The following is a 22,484-nucleotide window of genomic DNA, read 5'->3' as shown; positions in this document are numbered from 1 at the left end:
GGATTCTTTTCTTTTTTTTTTTCTTCTCTTTTTGAGATGGAGTCTCGCACTGTTGCCTGGGCTAGAGTGCAGTGGTGCAATCTCAGCTCACTGCAACCTCTGCCTCCCAGGTTCAAGCAATTCTCCTGCCTCAGCCTCCCTAGTAGCTGGGATTACAGCCACCCACCACCACGCCCAGCTAATTTTTGTTATTTTCAGTAGAGACGGGGTTTCACCCTGTTGGCCAGGCTGGTCTTGAACTACTGACCTTGTGATTCGCCCACCTCAGCCTCCCAAAGTGCTGGGATTACAGACGTGAGCCACTGTGCCCGACCAGAAAGAGGATTCTTTATTTACAAGTGTCGTAAGTGCTGAATGCTAACCAGATATGTTTTATAGTGTCATAAAGTAAGAGAGATGCATTGAGAATGCATTGAGAATGCATTGAGAAGAAAATAAAGTAAGAGAATGCATTGAGAAGAAAATAAAGTTTGAAAAAAACCTTAGAACAAGTAGTTAACAATTTGTTGTGTTAATATAATTAAAGCCTGTTAAAGCCCTTTGTTGAACTGTGCCTCACCACTGACACACCATTAGAGAACTGGCTCTACCAGTGCCTGCCAGTGCCCTCCAGGAGCATTTGCAAAGCTCTTTGGGTATTTTCTGTTCCACATCCTTTGTATGTGAATGTGATAATGATGTTATTATAAAGTGGGGAGAAGAAATAATGAGGCCTCTTTTTGGGAGGTGGGCGTGGGGGAGCAGGGATGATACTGTGTAGTTTGAGTTTTTCAGATGAATACAGTATTTTAAACATAATAGAAACATCATAATTAAAAGATGAATAAAAACTGATAGAGTCAGGAAATGTGAACATATGATTATCTTCAATTTAAATTACGACTTTGTAAGATAAAGTAGTTAAAAAGGCATTCAACAATTTGAACTATCATTAAAAGCTCAAAATAAAATAGCTGTAAATAAGAAAACAGGTCTGTATAATGCTTAGTTGAAATCTTCCATAAATGCATAAGAGAATCACTTCACACCATTAAAATAGCTGTAATCAACAAAACAGACAACATAGAGTGCAGATAAAAATGTAAAGAAGGTGGAACTTCACGTACTGTTGATACAGCCAACATGTATGAGAATGTCCATGTAATTTCAAGAATGTGGGAATGCCCTTCTGAGAACTCAGTGAGAGGTGACAACGTGCTAGCAGCCCTCACTTTAGGCGCCTCCTAGGCCTGTCTGGTGGCGTTTGAAGAGCCCTTCAGCCCGCCACGGCACTGCAGGAGCCCCTCTCTGGGCTGGCCGAGGCCGGAGCTGCCTCCCTGTGCTTGTGGGGAGGTGTGGAGGTAGAGGCGCAGGCGGGAACTGGGGCTGCGTGGCGCTCGTGAGCCAGCGTGAGTTCCAGCGGGTGCCGGCTCGGTGGGCCCTGCACACGGAGCGGCCAGCCGGCACCGCCGGCCCGGGGCAATGAGGGGCTTAGCACCTAGGCCAGCAGCTGCACAGAGTGCACCAGGTGCCCCAGCAGTGCCAGCCCGCTGGCACTGCCCTCCAGTTCTTGCGGGGCCTCAGCTACCTCCCTGCAGGGCAGGGCTGGGGACCTGCAGCCAGCCATGGCCGAAACACGCCCCTGGACCCCGCCCCGCGGTGGGCGCCTGCATGGCCTGAGCCTCCCCGACCAGCGCTGGCCACTGCACCCAGGCACCCAGTCCCATCAACCGCCCAGAGGCTGAGAAGTGCTGGTGCATGGCACCAGACTTCCAGGGAGCTCCACCAGTGCAGGATCCACTAGATGAAGCCAGCTGGGCTCCTCAGTCTGGTGGGGACTTGAATAAATTTTATGTCTAGCTAAGGGATTGTAAAAGCACCAATCAGCACTCTGTACCTAGTTCAAGGTTTGTAAATACACCAATCAGATCTCTGTAAAATGGACCAATCAGCAGGATGTGGGTGGGGGCCAGATAAGAGAATAAAAAAGCAGGCTGCCTAAGCCACCCACGGGCAACTCGCCCAGGTCTCCTTCCACAGTGTGGAACCTTTGTTCTTTTGCACTTTACAATAAATCTTACTGCTGCTCGCTTGCTGGGTCCATGCCGCCCTTATGAGCTGTAACACTCACTGCGAGGGTCTGCAGCTTCACTCCTAACACTCCTGAGGCCAGTGAGACCAGGAACCCACCAGAAGGAAGAAACTGCGGACACATCTGAACATCTGAAGGAACAAACTCTAGACTACGATCTTTAAGAACTGTAACACTCACCGCAAGGGTCCGCAGCTTCATTCTTGAAGTCAGTGAGACCAAGAACCTACCAATTTCAGACACATTAGTATGACTTTTCTTGGGTTACGATCGACAGACAAGGGCGTATCTTCCAATAAGCATGGTTTGGATTTTTTTTCCCCTGCAGGTCTTACTTACACACATTTTTTTGGTGCATTATAAAATGGTACAGTCATTTTATAAAACTATTTGGTAGTTTCCTTTTTTAAAAAAAAAATTTTTTTTTTTTTGAGACAGGGTCTCGCTGTTGCCCAGGCTGAAGTGCAGTGGCATAATCTGAGCTCACTGCAACCTCCGCCTCCGGGATTCAAGCAATTCTCCCACCTCAGCTTCCCTAGTAGTGGTGCACGGGGACTGTGCACCACGCCCCCCTAATTTTGTTTTTTTTGTATTTTTGGTAGAGACAGGGTTTCACCATATTGCTCCGGCTCGTCTTGAACTCCTGGGCTCAGGTAATCCGCCCACCTCATCCTCCCAAAGTGTTGGGATTAAAGGTGTGGGCCATTGCCCCTGGTGCCTTTCAATTTTTTAATGTCCTTTATAAATTCTGAAATGATACATTTGCATATAAAGCAGAGCTATATTTGTCCCCTTAAATTTCGTAGTAATGCAGCTATTTTATTTATTCATAACCCCACATACATTCACCTCTCATGGGGGTCTCACACTAGGGATTTACTAACTTTGGCAAGGAGAATGCCTTTATCTCTCATCTTCCTACATCCCTAACCCTGGGGGGGGCCCAATATTGGAGCTTCTTCCAGAAAAGCACTTGGCCAAGGTTCCACCTTCTTTACATTCTCACCTGCACTTGCTATTGTCTGTTTTGTTGATTACAGCTATTTTAATGGGTGTGATGTGATTCTCTTACGGGTTTACAGAAGATTTCAACTAAGCATTATACAGATCTATTCTGTCTTCAAAAACACTTTTCCCTGAGCCCATATCCTGGGGGTTAGGTGATGGGATGGGAAGGGAGACGTTACAACAGAGAAAAGCCTTTTAAAGCTCACAGTTGCTCTTTCTCTCTTTACATTTTTATTTTTATACTTTGGTGAAATTCACATGACATAAAAGTAACTACTTTATTTTATTATTTTAGTTTTTTGAGACGGCGTTTCACTCTTGTTGCTTAGGCTGGAGTGCAATGGCACGATCTTGGCTCACCGCAACCTCCGCCTCCCAGGTTCAAGTGATTCTCCTGTCTCAGTCTCCCTAGTAGCTGGGATTATAGGCATGTGCCACCACACCCAGCTAATTTTTTGTATTTTTAGTAGAGACGGGGTTTCGACATGTTGGCCGGGCTGGTCTCAAACTCCTGACCTTGTGATCAGCCCACCTCGACCTCCCAAAGTGCTGGGATTACCGGTGTGAGCCACCGCACCCAATTTTGTATTTTTAGTAAAGACAGAGTTTCTCCATGTTGGTCAGGCTGGTCTTGAACTCCCGACCTCAGGTGATCTGCCCGCCTTGGCCTCCCAAAGTGCTGGGATTACAGGCGTGAGGCACAATGCCGGGCCTATTTTATTTTTTGAGAAAGAGTCTTCTTGCTCTGTCACCCAGGCTGGAGTGCAGTGGCACAATCTTGGCTCACTGCAACCTCTGCCTCCCGGGTTCAAGTGATTCTCCTCCCTCAGCCTCTCAAGTAGCTGGGATCACAGGCACCTACCACCATGCCTTGCTCCAACATGCCCAGCTAATTTTTATATTTTTGGTAGAGACGGGTTTCGCCATGTTGGCCAGTCTGGTCTTGAACTCCTGACCTCAAGCAATCCACCCACCTTGGCCTCCCAAAGTGCTGGGATTATAGGCGTGAGCCACCGTGCCTGGCTCAAAAGTAACTATTTTAAAGTGATCAATTAGGTGACATTTACTACATTCTCAGTGTTGTGCAGCCACCACCTCTGTTTCCAAAACATTCTGATCACTCCAAAATAAGCGGTTCCCACTAAGCAGTTAATCCCAATACCTGCCTCCCTTGGCCCCAACAACCACCACCCGCCAATCTAATTTCTCTATTTCTATGGATTTATCTATTGTGGACACTTCATATAAATGGAATCATATAATATGTGACCTTTTGTGTCTGGCTTATTTAGCATACAATTTTCAAGGTTCATCAGTATTTCACTCCTTTTTATGCCTGAATAATATTCCTTTGTGTGCAAATACTACAGTTTGATTGGTCCCCCATCTCCCCCCCACCTTTTTTTTTTTTTGAGACGGAGTTTTGCTCTTGTTGCCCAGGCTGGAGCGCAATGGCACGACCTCGGCTCACCACAACCTCCGCCTCCCAGGTTCAAGCGACTCTCCTGTCTCAGCCTCCCAAGCAGCTGGGATTACAGGCAAACGCCACAACGCCTGGCTAATTTTGTATTTTTAGTAGAGACGGGGTTTCTCCATGTTGGTCAGGCTGGTCTTGAACTCCTGATCTCAGGTGATTTGCCTGCCTCGGCCTCCCAAAGTGCTGGGATTACAGGCGTAAGCCACTGCCTCCACCTGGGCCCCCTTTTTATAATTTCTGTCTCATTATATCTCATTTTGTTCATACTTTGTTTTCCTGTTACTTTTTTTTTTCCTCTGAGCATATTTAGGACAGTTGTTGATTAAAAGTGTTTGTCTAGTAAGTCCAATGCTGGGTTTCCTCAGAGATGATTTCTGTCATTCCTCTGCCCCACCCCTCTTTCCCCAGGCCAAATGGGACATTCTTTCATGTTTCTTTCTATGCCCTGTATTTTTCTTGTTGTTGAACACCAGGTATTTTGAATACTAGAATGCAGTGACTCTGGGAACCAAATGCTCCCCTGTCCTCAGGGTTTGCTGTTGTTGATTGCTGAGGGCTGCAGTTGTCTGCTTAACAACTTGTCCAAATCATTTGCACAGACTGTATTCCTGCTTGTGTGTGGTCAGTGAAGTCTTTGTTACAATATCTCATTGGTAAGCCAGTGACCTGAGGGAGATTTTCTTAGATGTCTGGAGACCAAAAGAAAATTTAAAAAATTTTGATTCTCCCGGTCTTTCCAGTTTGGCTCTGAGAGGGGCACTCCCTCAAAGCTATAGCAGTCTGCTTATAACTCTGCCTTAGCCCTCACCCGCTACTTGCTCCAGCAGAGGCGCAAAGCTAGCCTCCTCTTAGGTCTTTTCTGAGTATGCACCCAATACTGGGCAGGTATGTTGTACTCTTTTTTCCTTGGTATATGCATGGTCCTTCCAAGCCTATGTCCCCCAATAAACTTCCCTCAGCCTCCTCCTTCCAAGGTTTTTGGATTTTCTGCTGCTTGCTCTAGTCCACCATCCCTTGCCCCAGACAGGCATGGGTAGTGCATGAGGCTGGGTATGGTGGCTTATGCCTGTAATCCCAGCACTTCGGGAGGTCAAGGCAGGCGGATCACCTTAGGCCAGGAGTTTGAGAACAGCCTGGCCAACATGGTGAAACCCCTTTTTTTTTTTTTTTTTTTTTTTTTTTTTTTTTTTGAGACGGAGTCTCGCTGTGTCTCCCAGGCTGGAGTGCAGTGGCGTGATCTCGGCTCACTGCAAGCTCCGCCTCCCGGGTTCATGCCATTCTCCCGCCTCAGCCTCCCGAGTAGCTGAGACTACAGGCGCCCGCCACCACGCCCGGCTAGTTTTTTTTTTTTGTATTTTTAGTAGAGACGGGGTTTCACCGTGTTAGCCAGGATAGTCTCGATCCCCTGACCTCGTGATCCACCCGCCTCGGCCTCCCAAAGTGCTGGGATTACAGGCTTGAGCCACCGCGCCCGGCCGAAACCCCGTTTCTATTAGAAGTACAAAATTAGCCGAGCATGGTGGTGTATGCCTGTAGTCCCAGCTACTTGGGAGGCTGAGGCAGGAGAATCGCCTGAACCTGGGAGGCGGAGGTTGCAGTGAGCCGAGATCGCACCACTGCACTCCAGCCTGGGCGACAAAAGCGAAACTCTGTCTCCAAAAAAAATTTTTTTCTACAGATGCTACCACTTCCCAGAAAGCTACTCCAACTCATGAGGGGGTGGTGGGACAAAGGTCAGCTTCTGCACTAGTCCCTTCAGGAACCAGCAGACAGGTCAGAATGAACAACCACAGTTTTTAAAGAAGGTCTATATTCATCCCTCATCCCTTGGTACCAAGCAAGCTATACCAAGAACATGAGCTGCTATTGTCACAGCCACTCCTGCTGTGCTAGGGAAGGATAGATGATAGCCCAGTGAAAACACCATAATATTAATACTTTCACTGGAATTCATATGCCTTTTCTTCACCAAGCACTTGCCCAGTGGTTGCAAGTGTTCTGAAAATTCTGAAAGTTTATTCTGTCAATTTTAGATTCCAGAGTTCCGAAAGTTTATTTTGTCAATTTTTGGCAGTTTATGGTGGTTTCAGAGGAGATACTGATTCTTTGAGTGCCCTACTTGCCCATTTTCTTTGGTTTGGCAGTTTCTTAAACTGTAAACATAAGCTTGCCATACAACCAGTAATTCCACTCCTAGAAATCTAACCATGAGAAATGAAACCAAGTCCATACAAAGACTTGCACATGAATGTTCACAGCAGCTTTATTTGGTATAGACAAGTTCTAACTACTCAAATTCTCATCAACTGGTGAATGGATAGCCAACTATCAAAAATGGAGCCAGACTTTTGATTCTCTATCATTTACAAATCTCCAAAATTATCCTCCTTAAACATGAGTGATTTCATGTCACTATCCCCCCTCAAAAATATAAAGTGTTTTTTTAAGAGCCTAGAATGAAGACTATATTTCTAAAATGTGGTACTCAAGGTCCTCTGTAACATTTCTCCAAACTTACTTTCTAGCCTTTGCTTCTAATATTACAGCCCAGTCCTAGTGAGCAGTCTTCCTTCAGGCATCACCTGTAAACATTCTTGTCATTCTACTCAAATGCCATCTCTTCAGGAAATCTCCCTGCTTCCTCTACTGTGTCCCCATATAATCTGTAGAGTATAGCAATCACTTGTGGTTACAGTTAGGTGTATATATTTGTTGCTTCAACCAAATACTGAAGCACTGAAACAACTATATAACATGCAATTTGTTACTGCTAGCATAATACCTCGGCACATAGTAGGCGCTTGATAAACATTTGCTGAATTCATGAATGTACGAATGTACATGGCCTACAAATGAAAAAGCTAAAGAAAATTTAAAAGAAATTCGTGAAACTGGGAATTATGGAAGAACAATTGAGAAATAAATGTAAACAAGAAAGGAAAAATAGGGAAAATGTTATATAGATGTTTTAAGTTAAAGACTCTAGAGTTTTAGGGAAGACACTTGGCCCAAGACAGAAGCAACTACTGCAGTTCCTCACACATAAGAGCCTGCTGAATGAACAATACCACTAATTGGTTAAAACGAACTTACAGCCAGGCATATCCCAGCACTTTAGGAGGCTGAGGTGGAAGGGTGGCTTGAGCCCAGGAGTTTGAGACCTGCCTGGGCAAAATAGAGAGACCCTGTCTCTTTCAAAAATGTCAAAATTAGCCAGGCATAGTGGCGCGTACCTGTGTCCTAGTTACTCTGAAGGCTAAGGGGGAGGACTGTTTGAGCCTGGGAAGTCAAGGCTGCAGTGAGCCATGATGGTGCCACTACACTCTAGCCAGGGTGATAGAGTAAGACCCTGTCTCAAAAAAAAAAAAAAAAAAAGCAAACATAGACACAAACAATAAAATAAACAAAACGCTATGTGAAACACATACTTAGGCAACACCCTCATCTGATTTTGGGAAGCAAGAGTAAATGGAAAAGCCAATGAATGCTGGGAGTCGCTGCCGCCAGGGGCTTGTTTGGGAAGTATTTGTATTGCTGCAGACGGGAGTTATTTGAATGGTACCTCATGAAATGGGCCAGGCTGGGACTGGGGGATGGTTGGGGTGAGGTGTGGCCAGGTCCCTGACACATTCTGAGGAAGTGGAACTAATCCTGGTGTTTTCATTTGGCCTTTGGTTATATTTGATAGCATAATGCTTGCATGGGGCTTAGTAATGGTTCAAGAACCTGAACTAAGGAGAGCCATCAACTCATAGACAGAAAGCTTAGTTATTACCACATACCCAACTGTTGCTAATACTCTTCTCCAAAGACACAAAGAAGCAATTTTCAGTATGCAAACATTTAAATTTTACCTTTACTGCTGTGAATTATAGATACCAAATGGCATACCATCATAAACAGATGATGGCACAGCTCTTCCAGCTAGCATGCTGGTGATTTCATAGTGAAAATATTGTTTGTTTCACTAAAGCCTGCTTGAAAAATTTGAATGTGAAACAACTCTTATCCACTGAGGACTTTGCCTAAGTATAACTGATAGTTTTAATCTACCCTCCAAAAAAAGAAGAAAAAAACCCCCCCACTTCTCTGTAATTTAAGCATATATTTAGAAAAAAATGCTAAGAATGAATAAGGCACCCATAGTCTTTGAACCTCATATATTAATTTAAGAATGACACTTGTGAGATACAGCTGAAAACTACAAGATCCCTGTAAGCATTTACCAATATGCTATAAGTGAATGAAACAAAGAGAAAATAATCAAACCAATAAATACTGACAGATTAACAGGTACAAAGCTTGCACTAGGTTACACAGTAAAGCAGTCCAATAATACAAAGGATGTTCTATTCAGGAAGTAAAGATAAATGCATCTTGACTGAATAAAGTTATACTAAACACTAACTTTTCTCTTTGTTACAAAGGCTTTTTATAGGGTAGTCTACATGAATATTCTTCTGCTGAATATGTTTAACTCTATACTAGTGTATATCAACACCACCCAGCCATGCTTGTACAATTTGACCTTGACCCCACAGATAATAATTGATGAGACCAAGGATGGACACATGACCCAAGATGACCCAATCAGACTGTCTTGGAGAAACTTCACATTGAGAATCTGACCACAGTCTTGGAAGTTGCTTAAACTGAAGACACATAGACGTGTCATTTTGCCATGTGCCTGTCAAACACAGTGAAAGCTGTTCTGCAGAAGACAACACCTTTTGGGAGAGGAGAGTGAGGTAGACTTACAGAAAGTGGTGGGGCTAAGGGAACACAAGACCTCAGAAAAAGAAAGCAAGATAGAGAATCTGAAGACTGGGTGGGCCACAAGGGTATCCCCATTCCTTTTCCCAGGCCCTAGGGAGTCGCTCTACTCTTCCTGCCCTTTTGAGAGCAGGATATTCTTCAGTGCCCTTCCAGTACATCCCCTTGTGTACTAGGGCTTATTTGAAGTGTTGTTTCTATTACTTGCCACCAAAAAGAGTCTTAACAACTACAACAGTCATTTCTATTCCATTACTTAGTGACAATGAGGAATGTGGAATGGGGATGGGTGTCTTTTTTTTCCCCAGAAAGACTATCTAGGACACCGTTATTGAACACAGACAATAAAAGAAAGGGCAGAATTGCGCTCCACGTTATTTTTTTCTTTACCTTTCATCAATCTCCAGGGCCCTAAGCAATTATTTTAATGAATTTTTCAGTTTTACAATTTTTATCTTGACCTCTTCATTCTGTTCTATCTGGAAGTCCCACAACAATTGACTTTTTAAATTATTTTAAAATTATTTTTTCCTTTTTGCTTTCTTTATTACCTTTTTAAAAATATGTCTTTGGGCCAGGTGTGGTGGTTCACACCTGTAATCCCAGCACTCTGGCAGGCCAAGGCAAGCAGGTCACCTGAGCTCAGAAGTTCGAGACCAGCCTGGGCAACATGGCAAAACTCTGATTCTACAAAAAAAAAAAAAAAAAAAAATTAGCCAGGCATTGTGGCATGTGCCTGTAGTCCCAGCTACTTGTGAGGCTGAGGTGGGAGGATTACTTGAGCTCAGGAGGTTGAGGCTTCAATGAGCTGAGATCATGCCACTGCACTCCAGCCTGGGTGACAGAGATCCTGTCTCAAAAACAAAACAAAACAAAAAAACATCACGTATTTTCCCCGTGTTAGTTGAAAAGTCACAAACCTTATTTTTGTTAAGTGGTTACCTTAGACATTTTATCATCTGTACTCATTAAAGTCTAAACAAATCCATGTCTCAGTCCTCCTCTTGAACACAATAATTCAGATATTTTCATTTCAAGCAACCTTGTATTACTATGTATTTTTGAATTCTAGCTTAAAAAGCCTCTCATATGGCATCATTATGATTATGTTATACAGTCACTGTTTGACATATTTACCATATTCTTTCCTTTTTATTCCTTCTTGCATCTCAAACCTTCCGTCCTGGATCATTTTCCTTCTACTTGAAGATGATCCTTTCATTCTAAAATGTGTGTCTGTTGAGGTAAATTCTCTCAGTTTCTATTTATCTAATATTCTCTTTATTTCACTTTCATTCTGAAAGAGAGTATTTGTTGGGTATAGGAAGTCTGATATTATTTTCTGTGAGAGTACTGAAGCTACCAGTCTATTGCTTCCTGGTTTCCATTGCTGCTGTTGAAGGATCAGAGTTTGCCAATATAGCCAATTCATTCCTTTTGGATGCTTCAAAGATGTTCGTCTCATCTTTGGTAACTGAAGTTCCATTAAATTGTATTTAGGTGTGATTGTAATCTCATAATGATTAAACTATAATCTCATAATGATTAAAATTTATATTTTTTGTTTGGATCTTATTTGGTTTCTTGACACAGATTTTTTTAATACATAAAATATAATGTATGTCTTATAGAATGCAGGAAAAAAACATAAAATGTAATATGGCTTAACAGAATCTTGCCAACACCCCAGAAGTCCCCTGGCATTCCTTTTCCCCATCATATACCTCTCACTTTCTGCTAAAGTAGTAAGTATCTTGATATTTATTTATGTATTTATTTTTAAAAGATGGGGTCTCGCCATGTTGCCTGGGCTAGACTTGAACTCCTGGGCTCAATCTTCCTACTTAGCTTCTGAGTAGCTGGGACTATAGGGGCATAACACTATGCCCAGCTATCTTGATTTTTATACAAATACCTTCCTTGCTTTTTTTTTTCCCTTAGGTATTTTTCCCTACTTAAGTGTGCAACCCTAAACAAGGAAGTTTATTTTTTTGCCTATTTCTAAACTTTATGTATATAGAATCATAAAACATACATTTTGACTTGTATTGCTCAGTATTTTGTTTGGGAGGTTCATTTATGATGTTGTATGTAGCTCTATGCTGTTGTTCTTCTCAATTCTAAATGGTATTTCATAATAAGAATACATCACAGCCTTCAGAGTAGCAAGGACTACAGGCGCCCGCCACCATGCCCAGCTAATATTTTGTATTTTTAGTAGAGACAGGGTTTTGCCATGTTGGCCAGGCTGGTCTTGAACTCCTGGCCTCAAGTGATCTGCCTGTCTCAACCTCCCAAAGTGCTGGGATTACAGGTGTGAGCCACTGCACTGAGCCCCTGTGCATATGTCTTGATATACATGTGCACATGTTTCTTTGGATATACATATATATATACATACCTAGGGATATGTGAATCTTCAAATTTTACAGATAATATCAAAGTATTTGTGTCAGTTTACAGTTCCATCAGCAGTATATGAGAATATCTATTGCTCCATATCCTAATAATTGGCAATTAGTCTTTTAAATATTCTTTTTAATACCCACCATTCTGGTAGGTATGCTATGGAATATCATAATGATTTAAAATTGCTTTTATTAATGGATTTAACACTTACATTAGTTTACTCGTCATTTGAATTTTGTGAGTTTTTTTGGTGCAACGGTCTGATCAAATTGCTTACCCATTTTCCTATTGAGTTGTCTGTCTTTACCTGCCATACCTACCACTTATTTACTGTTTCCAAGATATATTCTGGCCTGGCATGGTGGCTCATGCCTGTAATAATCCCACTTTGGGAGAGGCTGAGACACAGCCTCATATTTAAGCCATTATGTATAGACATGTAATGCATTAAGATTATTTAAGATTTAAATAGATAAGATATCAATAGATATACACATCCCGTAATAAATATCCCACGTCAACAAACAGGCATGCATTATGATTTTTAAAAATTATTGTTGTAAAATACAGATAACATAAAATTTATCTTAACCACTTTTAAATGTACAGTTTAGTGGTATTAAATATATTCATAATGTTGTGCAACCATCACCACCATCCATTTCCATAACTCTTTTCCTCTTGTAAAATTTAAACTTGACACCTATTAAACACTGACTCCCCATTCCTTCCTCCCTTTGCCTTTAGCAACCACCCTAAATCTCTAATTTAGACTACTCTAAGTACCTCATGTAAGTAAAATCATACAGTATTTGTCTTTTTGTGACTGGCTATATCACTTAGCATAATGTCCACAAACTTCATCCATTTTGTAGCACATATCAGAATTTCCTTCCTTTTTAAGCTGAATAATATTTCATTATATGGACAGACCGCATTTGTTTATCTATTCATCCTTTGATGAACACTTGGATTGCTTCCAATGTTATAGCTATGGTGAATAATGCTGCTGTGAACACAGGGGTAGAAATATCTGAAGACCCTGCTTTAATTATTCTGGTATATACCTCAAGTGAAATCACTGGATCATAGGGTAATTCTATTTTTAATTTTCTTAGGAACTGCTCTTCCGTTTTCTACAGCAGCTGTACCGTTTTATATTCCTACTATAACAGTGCGCAAGGGTTCTAATTTTTCTTTCTTGCCAGTGCTTGTTATTTTGTTTTTTGGATAGGAGACATTCTTTATTTTTTATTTTTTGGAAACGGAGTCTCACTCTGTCACCCAGGCTGGAGAGCAGTGGCGCAATCTCAGCTCACTACAACCTCCACCTCCCAGGTTCAAGCGATTCTCCTGCCTCAGCCCCCCGAGTAGCTGGGATTACACAAAACTTTTACATTTTCACTAAGTCCAATCTATTTCTTTTCCTTATGCTGACTATACCTTTGCTGTCATATCTAAGAAATCACTTGCCAAATCCAATGCAGTGAAGCTTTTCCTGCTTCTAAGACTATTACACTTTTACATGTAGCTCTTTGATCCATTTTGAGTTAATTTTTATATATGGTGTTAGGTAAGGTTCCAACTTCATACTTTTGCATGTAGATATCCAGATTTCCTGACACCATGTGTTAAATGAATGTCATTTCCCCATTGAATGGTCTTGGCACATTAGTCAAAATTAATTTGACTAAGTATGGGATGGTTCATTTTGGGCTCTGTATTCTATTCCATTAGCCAATGTCTGTCTTTACATCAGTCCTACATTGTTTTGATTATTGTAGCTTTGTAGTAAGTTTTGAAATCAAGAACTGTGAGTCCTCCAGCTTTGTTCTTTTTGAAGATTGTTTTGGCTATTCAGGGTCCCTTGAGATTCCATGTGAATTTTAGAATGAGTTTTTCTATTTCTGTGAAAAACATCACTGGGATTTTGATAGAGATTTCATTGAATCTGTAGATCGCTTTGAGTAGTACTGACATCTTAACACAGAGTCTTCCAATCCATGAATTTGGGATGTGTTTCCACTGATTTATGTCGTCTTTATTTTCTTTCAGCAATGTTTTGAAGTTTTCATTGTACAAATCTTTCACCTTCTTGGTTAATTCCTAGGTATTTCATTCTTTTTTATGATATTGTAACAATATCATAAATTGTTTTTGTAATTTCCTTTCCAGATTGTTCATTGTTAGTGTATAGAAATGCAACCCATTTTTGTTTTTGTCTTTCTAACCAATTTTAGTGTGTTCACTTTGTATTCTGCTACTTTGCTGAATTTATGTTTTCACAGGTTTTTTGGGGTAGAATCCTTAATTTTTTACATATAGATCACATAATCTGTAAACATAATTTAACTATTTCCTCTTATAGACAGCCTATAGTTATATCATTTAAAAAATACATTCTGTGAATCTTGTCTTTTGATTGGAGAGTTTAATCTAGTTACATTTAAAGTAATTACTGATAAGGGAAGGATTTGTTTTTGTCATTTTGCAGTTTGTTTTATATATTCCTTATAGCCATTTTGTCCATTTCCTGTGTTACCTTTTCCTTTGTGTTTGGTTGGCTTTTTCTAGTGAGGTATTTAAGCTCCTTTCTTGTTTCCTTTTGTACATGTTCTGTAGTTATTTGCTTTGTGGTTACCTTGGAAATTACATTTAAGATCCCAAAGTTGTAACAGTCTAAATGGAATTTATACCACTTTAACTTAAATAACACAGCTAAACTCTGTTACTTTAACAGCTCTGTCACAAAATTACATCTTTATGCATACTGAGTCCCAAAACACAAGCTACGAATTCTTTGAAATACATTAGTCTCTTAAATTATATAGAAAGCAGTGTCTGAGGTTACAAACCAAAATTATAATAATATTAGCTTTTAGACTAATATTTTTAAAGTGTAATAAGTTCTAGTGTTTTATACTACTGTAGGATGATTATAGTTAATATATTTATTTTCAAGTAGCTAGAAGGATATTGAATGTTATAACACAAAGAAATGATAAATGTTTCAGATGATGGATATGCTAATTAATCTAATCACTAACCATTATACATATATATCTCACATAACTGCATACCCCATAAATAATGTACAATTGTCAATTTTAAAAATACAAAAGTATTAGTCTCTTATAATCATGTTGAAAACGAAAAGTGGAATCATAAACAGTTGTTACAACACTATAAGCTTTTATAATTGCTCATATATTTGCCTTATTGAGATCTTTATTTCTTCATGTTGTCTTGAGTTGCTGTCTATGGTCCTTTCATTTCACCCTGTAGGACTCCCTTAAATATTTCTTGCAGGCCGGGCGCAGTGGCTCACGCCTGTAATTCCAGCACTTTGGGAGGCTGAGGCGGGTGGATCACGAGGTCAGCAGATTGAGACCATCCAGGCTAACATGGTGAAACCCTGTCTCTATTAAAAATACAAAAAATTGGCCAGGCGCGGTGGCTCAAGCCTGTAATCCCAGCACTTTGGGAGGCCGAGACGGGCGGATCACGAGGTCAGGAGATCGAGACCATCCTGGCTAACACAATGAAACCCCGTCTCCACTAAAAATACAAAAAAATTAGCCAGGCGTGGTGGCGGCGCCTGTAGTCCCAGCTACTCGGGAGGCTGAGGCAGGAGAATGGCGGGAACCCGGGAGGCGGAGCTTGCAGTGAGCCGAGATCGCGCCACTGTACTCCAACCTGGGCGACAGCGCGAGACTCAAAAAAAAAAAAAATTTCTTGCAGGACAGATGTAGTGGTAACAAACTCCCTCAGCTTTTGTTCATCTGAGAATGTCTTAATTTCTCCTTCACTTTTGAAAGAGAGTTTTACTGGATACTGTATTCTTTTGTTTGCTTTTAGCACTTTGAAAATGTCTGCCCAGTGCCTTCTGCCCTCCAAAGTATCTGAGAAATCCACTGACAATCTTAAGGATGTCTTATGTGTGCTGCTTTCAAGTTTCTGTTTTGCACGGGTGTATCTTTGAATTCTTCTTATTGGAGTTTGTTGAACTCGGATGTTTATATTCATGTTGTTCAACAAATTTGGGAAGTTTTCAGCCATCAATTCTTCAGATGTTCTTTCTGTTCCTTTCTCTTTCTTGTCTTCTTCTGAGACTTGCACAGTGCATAAGTTGATCCTCTTCAGGGTGTACCACAAGTCTCTTATGCTCTGTTCATTCTTCTGCAGTCTTTCTTATTTCTATTCTTAAGAATTGATAATTTCCATTGCCCTATCTCCAAATTTGCTGATTATTTCTTCTATCTGCTCAAATTGGCCTTTGAATCCCTTTAGTGAATTTTTCATTTCAGTTATTGTAGTTCTCAGCTCCAAAATTTCTATCTGGTTTTAGACTTAGTATCTCTGCGTTGCCATTTCCATTTAGTTCATGCATCATTATCTTGACTTTCTCCAGATCTTACTTCAGTTCTTTGAGCATCTTTAGACAGTTTTTACAAGTCTTTAGTAGATCATCTGCCATCAGGTTTTCTTCATGGACAGTTTCTATTTATTTTTTTCCTTTGAAAGGCTATACTTTTACGTTTCTTTGTATGTCTTTTTTTTTTTTGAGATGGAGTCTCGCTCTGTCGCCTAGGCTGGAGTGCAGTGGCGCCACCTCGGCTCACTGCAACCTCTGACTCCTGGGTTCAAGCAAATTCCCTGCCTCAGCCTCCCGAGTATCTGGGATTACAGGCGTGCGCCACCACACCTGGCTAATTTTTGTATTTTTAGTAAAGACCGGGGTTTCACCATGTTGAGCAGGATGGTCTTGAACTCCTGACCTCGTGATCTACCTGCCTCAGACTCCCAAAGTGCTGGGATTAGAGGCATGAGCCACTACGCCCGACGGTTTCTTTGTATGTCTTATAATTTTATTGTTGAAAACTGGACATTTGAATCTAAGAATATGGTAACACTAAGAATCAGACCCTTTTCCTTCCCTATGGTTTGCTGTTTTTATTATTTTTGTTTTACTGATTGTTGTAGGTTGTCTCTGTGCCAGGGAGCAGCCTGAGGTGTAAACTTAAGGTTTTCTCAGGTGTATCCTGCCCAATACCTTTCCCTGAGCATATGTGGTCACTTTTTAATTGTCCCTGTATATGCAGTTGCTTTTGAATCCTCCTAGTCTTTAATGTGTGGTTTCCAAAAGGGGAAAGAGAAAAAAATGAGAGTGGGGAGGGGGTGCTAGCCCTTTAAATCCTCTGGAAGTTGCAACAGTAGTCACCTACCTCTTTGTCTGTATCTCTGTGATCAGAAACAGCAATCAGAGCACAAATCTCTGATATTTGGAGGATAGTAGTGCTGGCCCCAAAAAATTGTCTGCAGGTTACTCCAGGAACCGATGCACAGCTGCCTGCCCTGGGGCTGGGTGGCTACTACTTTGCTAAGAACTGAAATTGACCAGAATTAACCACAATTTACTGACCTAGTCTTCCTGTAGAACGAGTTTGTCTAACCCATGGCCTGTGGGCTGCACACAGTCCAGGATGACTTTGAATGCGGCCCAACACAAAATTTGTAAACTTTCTTAAAACATTATGAGATTTTTTTTTTAGCTCATCAGCTATCATAGTGTTAGCGTATTTTATGTGTGGCCCAAGACAGTTCTTCTTCCAGTGTGACCCAGGGAAGCCAAAACACTGGACACCCCTACTGTAGAAGTTGCAAGCCTTGAATAGACTCCAGAGTTCAAAAATAGTTACATCAGATGGATTCTGCCAATGCAATTGTTGTTGAGGTAGGGAGATAGATTCCTGGTGCTTCCTAGTCTGCCATCTCCCCAGAATCCTCTGATATATTGTGATTTAACTAATCTTCTATTGATAATCATTTGGGTTAATTGTATTTTTTTTTTTTTTTTTTTACTATTTTATATACTACAAATGAATAAGTAAGAGATTTTTGTACATTTGTACAAACATTTTTGTAGGGCAGATTCCTAGAAGTAGAATGGCTTAACATTTAGTAAAGGCTGATAAAATGACCTACATAGTCTATCAATTCACATTTCTATCAACAATGTGTGAAACTGCTTATTTTGGAGAGTTTTAAAATTATCTTCTTTTAGTTCCTGTAATTTCTGTAAACCTTGCCAGATGGCCTGGTTATATATCACGGTCTATGATCTCATCCAGTTTTGTGGCTTCAGTACCATTCACACATTCTGAGGGATCTTTTATCTCTAGTTCAGGTTTCTCTTTTGATCCACAGAATGGATTATATTATCTTTCTCCATAAACCTGTGTTTACCTCAGGAAATAGCTGTCCTACCATGCACTTGCTCATGCCAAAAACCTGGGCTTCATATATTTGCTTACTCTTCCTTCCTTTTCCCTACATCCAACTAAATCTTAAGTCCTGTTGATTTTACCTCCTAATGATATTTTGAATTCCCCCTACCTTGGTAAGGAAATAACTTTCTGCAGTAACCTGTATTTATTTTATTTTATTTTATTTTTTTGAGACAGAGTCTTGTTCTGTTGCCCAGGATAGAGTGCAGTGCTGTAATCTTGGCTCACCGCAGCCTCTGCCTCCCAGGCTCAAGTGATTCTTGTGCCTCAGCCTCCCGAGCAGCTGGGTTTACAGGTGTGCGCCATCACACCTGGCTAAATTTTTGTAGTTTTTAGTAGAGACAGGGTATCTTCATGTTGGCCAGGCTGGTCTTCAACTCCTAGCTTCAAGTGATCTGCCTGCCTTGGCCTCCCAAAGTGCTGGGATTACAGGAGTTAGCCACTGTGCCCAGGCAAATGCAGTAACTTTTAAATGGTGCCCTCTAGACTTGATCCCTCCATTCACTTCATACACCACATTACAATCTGTGATTTTTCCAAAATGCAGACCTGTTGCTATGTAACTGGCTAAGTAAATAAATACACAAATAAATAATTCCCCCCTCACCATGCAGACCTGGTTATGTTCCTCCCCTGTAGCCTTTGGGTCCCAAACCTTTACTGTCATTTCCAAAGCCTGTTGTGATCTGGCCACTTCTTTCCTGCACTCAACCCTCTAGCCTCACAATCGTGTTCACACCACCCCACTTGTGAGGAGGAAGAGGATGAGGGGTGGAGAGGGTGGAGAGGGGGGAGGAGGGGGGAGGAGGAGGGAGGAGGAGGGAGGAGGAGGAGGGAGGAAGAGGAGGAGGGGGGAGGAGGAGGGGGGAGGAGGAGGGGGGAGGAGGAGGGGGGAGGAGGAGGGGGGAGGAGGAGGGGGGAGGAGGAGGGGGGAGGAGGAGGGAGGAGGAGGAGGGAGGAAGAGGAGGAGGGAGGAGAAGGAGGGGGGAGGAGGAGGGAGGAGGAGGAGGGAGGAAGAGGAGGAGGGAGGAGAAGGAGGGGGGAGGAGGAGGGGGAGGGGGGAGAAGGAGGGGGGAGGAGGAGGGGGAGGGAGGAGGAGGAACCAGTCAAAGAGATTAAGAAGGGAGACACAAGAGAGTGGGAGTTTCTCTCACTCTCACCAATTCTTTTGGTAAAAACCAAAATAATTTGAGTGCTTGAAGGAAGATCATCTGTTGAATGCTGCTAAATCATTTTCTAATTCTTTAACAACTCTAGATGTGTACTCTCCTGTAGATTTCCAAAATAACTTCACATTTCTGCAGTCACAGAAATGATCACACTGTTTCACACAGAGGCACTAATTTGATCCCTTCGTATAGACTACTGACTCTAATAGACTGTAAGAGCCATGCTTTACTATTACACTCAAGATGCACTCAATAAAAATGATATACTGATACACATACATGTAAGTCCTCAAAGAATTTATGTACTGTTTGGGGAAAACAGATGGTAACTGCCATTCATAACATAAAGCAGAGAGAAATCAGTCCTGGTGCAGCAGCGTAAGTAGGGTGCTATGGGAGCAGCGTGAAGCTGGAGAACGCTTCTTCAAAGGCTTGATATTTAAGTCAGGGATTGAGGAAAAGAGCAGGCTACCAAAAACTGGAGGCTTGAGGCTTTAAAAGAATAATCCTTGTACACATAAAAGAAAAGTCAGTCATTTCCACACTACAATTCTTATAAAAATGCCATGAATCCTCGGGTACAGTTTGAAAGCCCCATTCACATATCTGGTAAAATTAAAACTAAAATTGTCTTTAAAAATAAAAATGGCACAATAAAACCAGCTAATATTAATTTTTCATCCCCCTGGACGCTAAAAGATTCTAATGGAAATGAAAATGATGATATCATCTTCCAGTAATGGGGAAAAAATGAGGCTGTGGACAAACACTATGTTTTGATTTATTAAACCTCAAGTGAACCTCTCTTTATCCCCCCCATAAATGATGGGTTACATCAGTTGCCAAAGTCATCTTTTTCATTAAATACTTTTGTAAATATTGTGGTCACTCTGGTTTACAGCCATCTCCTTCAGACAGTGTATCAGTGGAAAAGAATCCCCATTCCCAGCAAATGTTAAAACTACCATATGTGTAATTTTCTCATAAACCTCACGCTAAGCATGGGTTTCAGGGTTTGCAGAAGGAAAATTGTAGGGAAAAGAACAGTTCTGGAGGCTGTGGCTGTGGCTGCCTGCTTCCCAAACCCAGACCACCACACCCTACAATGTGAAAGAGAAATAACCTATGACATCTCTAATGGTCTCACTTTAAAGATAAGAAAACTGGGGCAGGGCACGGTGGCTCATGCCTGCAATCCCAGCACTTTGGGAGGCTGAGGCGAGTGGATCACCTGAGGTCAGGAGGTCAAGACCAGCCTGGCCAACATGGTGAAACCCCGTCTCTACTAAAAATACAAAAAATTAGCTGGGCGTGGTGGTGGGCGCCTGTAATCCCAGCTACTCAGGAGGCTGAGGCAGGAGAATTGCTTGAACCTGGGAGGTGGCGGTTGCAGTGAGCCGAGATCATGCCACTGCACTCCAGCCTGGGAAACAAGAGCAAAACTCGGTCTTAAAAAAAAAAAGAAAGAAAGAAAGAAAACTGAGTTCCAGAAGAAGGGAAATGTGACTTTATGCAATACTCACTGTGAGGCAAGTGGCCTAGCTGAGATCTGAGCTCCAGTTCTGACTCTTTCACAGTGATCTGTCACCAAATTCAGGCACTCAAGCCATCTACTTTCCATCTCAAAGGCTTCTGAATACGTGTCTTTCAATGTCTGTTGTGGGGGCAAGAAGCGCTGACCAGTGACTTTTCAGTTAGCCTGAAAAGTCATTTAGCTTCTGTGACACTTCAGTTTTCCTCCTCTGTAAACTGGAGGATAATAGCACACATCATTGGGTTGAAGAATTTCTTGAGACTACATGTGTACAGTGCCTAGCAAAGAACTAGGCATCTGGCAGCCAGTAGGTGCTCATTCATGCTGACTTCTTTGTTTCTCTCCCATCTGGCTCTCCCTATCATCTGGCAGGTATACCGTATGTAGGAACAGGTAAGAATCCGATTCTGCCAATAAGCATACCCAAAATGTCTACTCTTAGGTTACTTTGAAACTCTACAAAACTACTCCAATGCTGAATAACATAAATAACAATTTTAGCTTTGAATGCACACCGTTATGGTAAAAAATGACTTAATGTAGTCTTTAAGAAAAACAAACTATAAATACCAAATGTGGTTTTCTTTGTACAAAGTTTCTCCTGTAATTTAAACTCTTCCTGAACTCTTGCCAGAATATTACAAGTGTTAAAACAGGTTGGTTTAGATAAGCAAAAACAATTTCCTGCTGTAGGGACATAATATAAACTCACTATATCCATCTAAGCCCAAACGTATAAAAATCTAAATGTTAAAACCCAGACCTAAAACCAATTGTTAGGTAAATCTTGCATTTCTGCTGTTCCATGAATTATCTACAATAAGGGATATTAAAGGAATAACAAGTTTGAGGGGTTGGGGGAGGAACAGGGATGACAGTATGGCTTGTTCTTGTAGATGTGCTGAGGTAGTGCTTGGAAGAAATCAAAGCCAAGGTGACCAAATGGAAGCTGGCAATTTAAGCTGTGTATGAAGCTCAGGAAAGAGCTTAGAACTTAAAACTGGTATGTAACCCATTAGCATATATTAAAGCAATGTGATTAATGGAGGGGCTCACTTATGCTTATTTAATGAATGAAGCAGATCATGGGGGACAGCAAGAATGGGAAGAGAAGAGGGCCAAGAGGAAACCTGGGGAGCATCAACATTTAAGACATGGACGAAGGTCATGGTGGAGGGGAACCAGTATGAGGTACTGAGAAAAAAAGTCAGAAAAGTAGAAGAGCAGATTGACTTCCAAGAATTGGGTAACCAACTTAAAAAGAAAAAAAAAGACAAGGAAAAGGAAGGCTGCATAGATAGGTCTGGAGCCACTGCGACTTTTGAGACTGCAGTTTTCTGAGAGCCATAAATGCAGAAGCAGAATTGTGGTAGAATAAGGAATAAATGGAAGGTGAATACATGGAGGCATTTCCTGTAGATTACTTTGTAAATAAATGGAGTAGAGAATGGGATGAAGGAATAAAAGCAGTTTGAGGACAGCCAAACAGGATGTAGGAAGATTATTTTTGGCTGATGGATGCTTAAGTAGGCTAAGAACAGATTAAGATTATACAAACTGCCATGCTCCTGATTCAAGACAGGCTCCACAGTGACCCCACAGGCACACAGTTGCTGTCTACCACTGAACACTTGGGCTCTAATGTAATGCTAGATAGTTTAGTCTAATTAAGACTTTGCAATCAGCTTTGGGTCATGTCCAAAAGGAAGGAAACTGGGTAGTTATGGGTTCATACCCAAGACTAGATGGCAAACTT

At 41.5% G+C, this 22,484-nt stretch overlaps 1 protein-coding gene across 2 annotated transcripts in view; it reads right to left on the bottom strand.

The window, feature by feature from the left end:
* The window catches only part of CENPP (centromere protein P), a 271,071-nt gene that overhangs the window by 22,610 nt on the left and 225,977 nt on the right, over positions 1 to 22,484 (bottom strand). Inside the window, exon 6 of one of the 2 annotated variants that reach the window (XM_074017859.1) lies at positions 20,817 to 20,943. The exons of the other annotated variant lie outside the window; for it this stretch is intronic. Coding sequence (XP_073873960.1) covers positions 20,923 to 20,943 — 21 coding nt within the window. The 3' untranslated portion in view covers positions 20,817 to 20,922. Of the gene's footprint in view, positions 1 to 20,816; positions 20,944 to 22,484 lie in introns of those variants that run through there. 2 annotated transcript variants of the gene reach the window in all.

The sequence above is a fragment of the Macaca fascicularis genome, chromosome 15 (genome assembly GCF_037993035.2).
Source record: "Macaca fascicularis isolate 582-1 chromosome 15, T2T-MFA8v1.1".
Classification (NCBI taxonomy): Eukaryota; Metazoa; Chordata; class Mammalia; order Primates; family Cercopithecidae; genus Macaca; species Macaca fascicularis.
The sequence above is the reverse complement of the archived record's forward strand: the minus strand, read 5'-3'. Positions and strand labels throughout refer to the sequence as shown.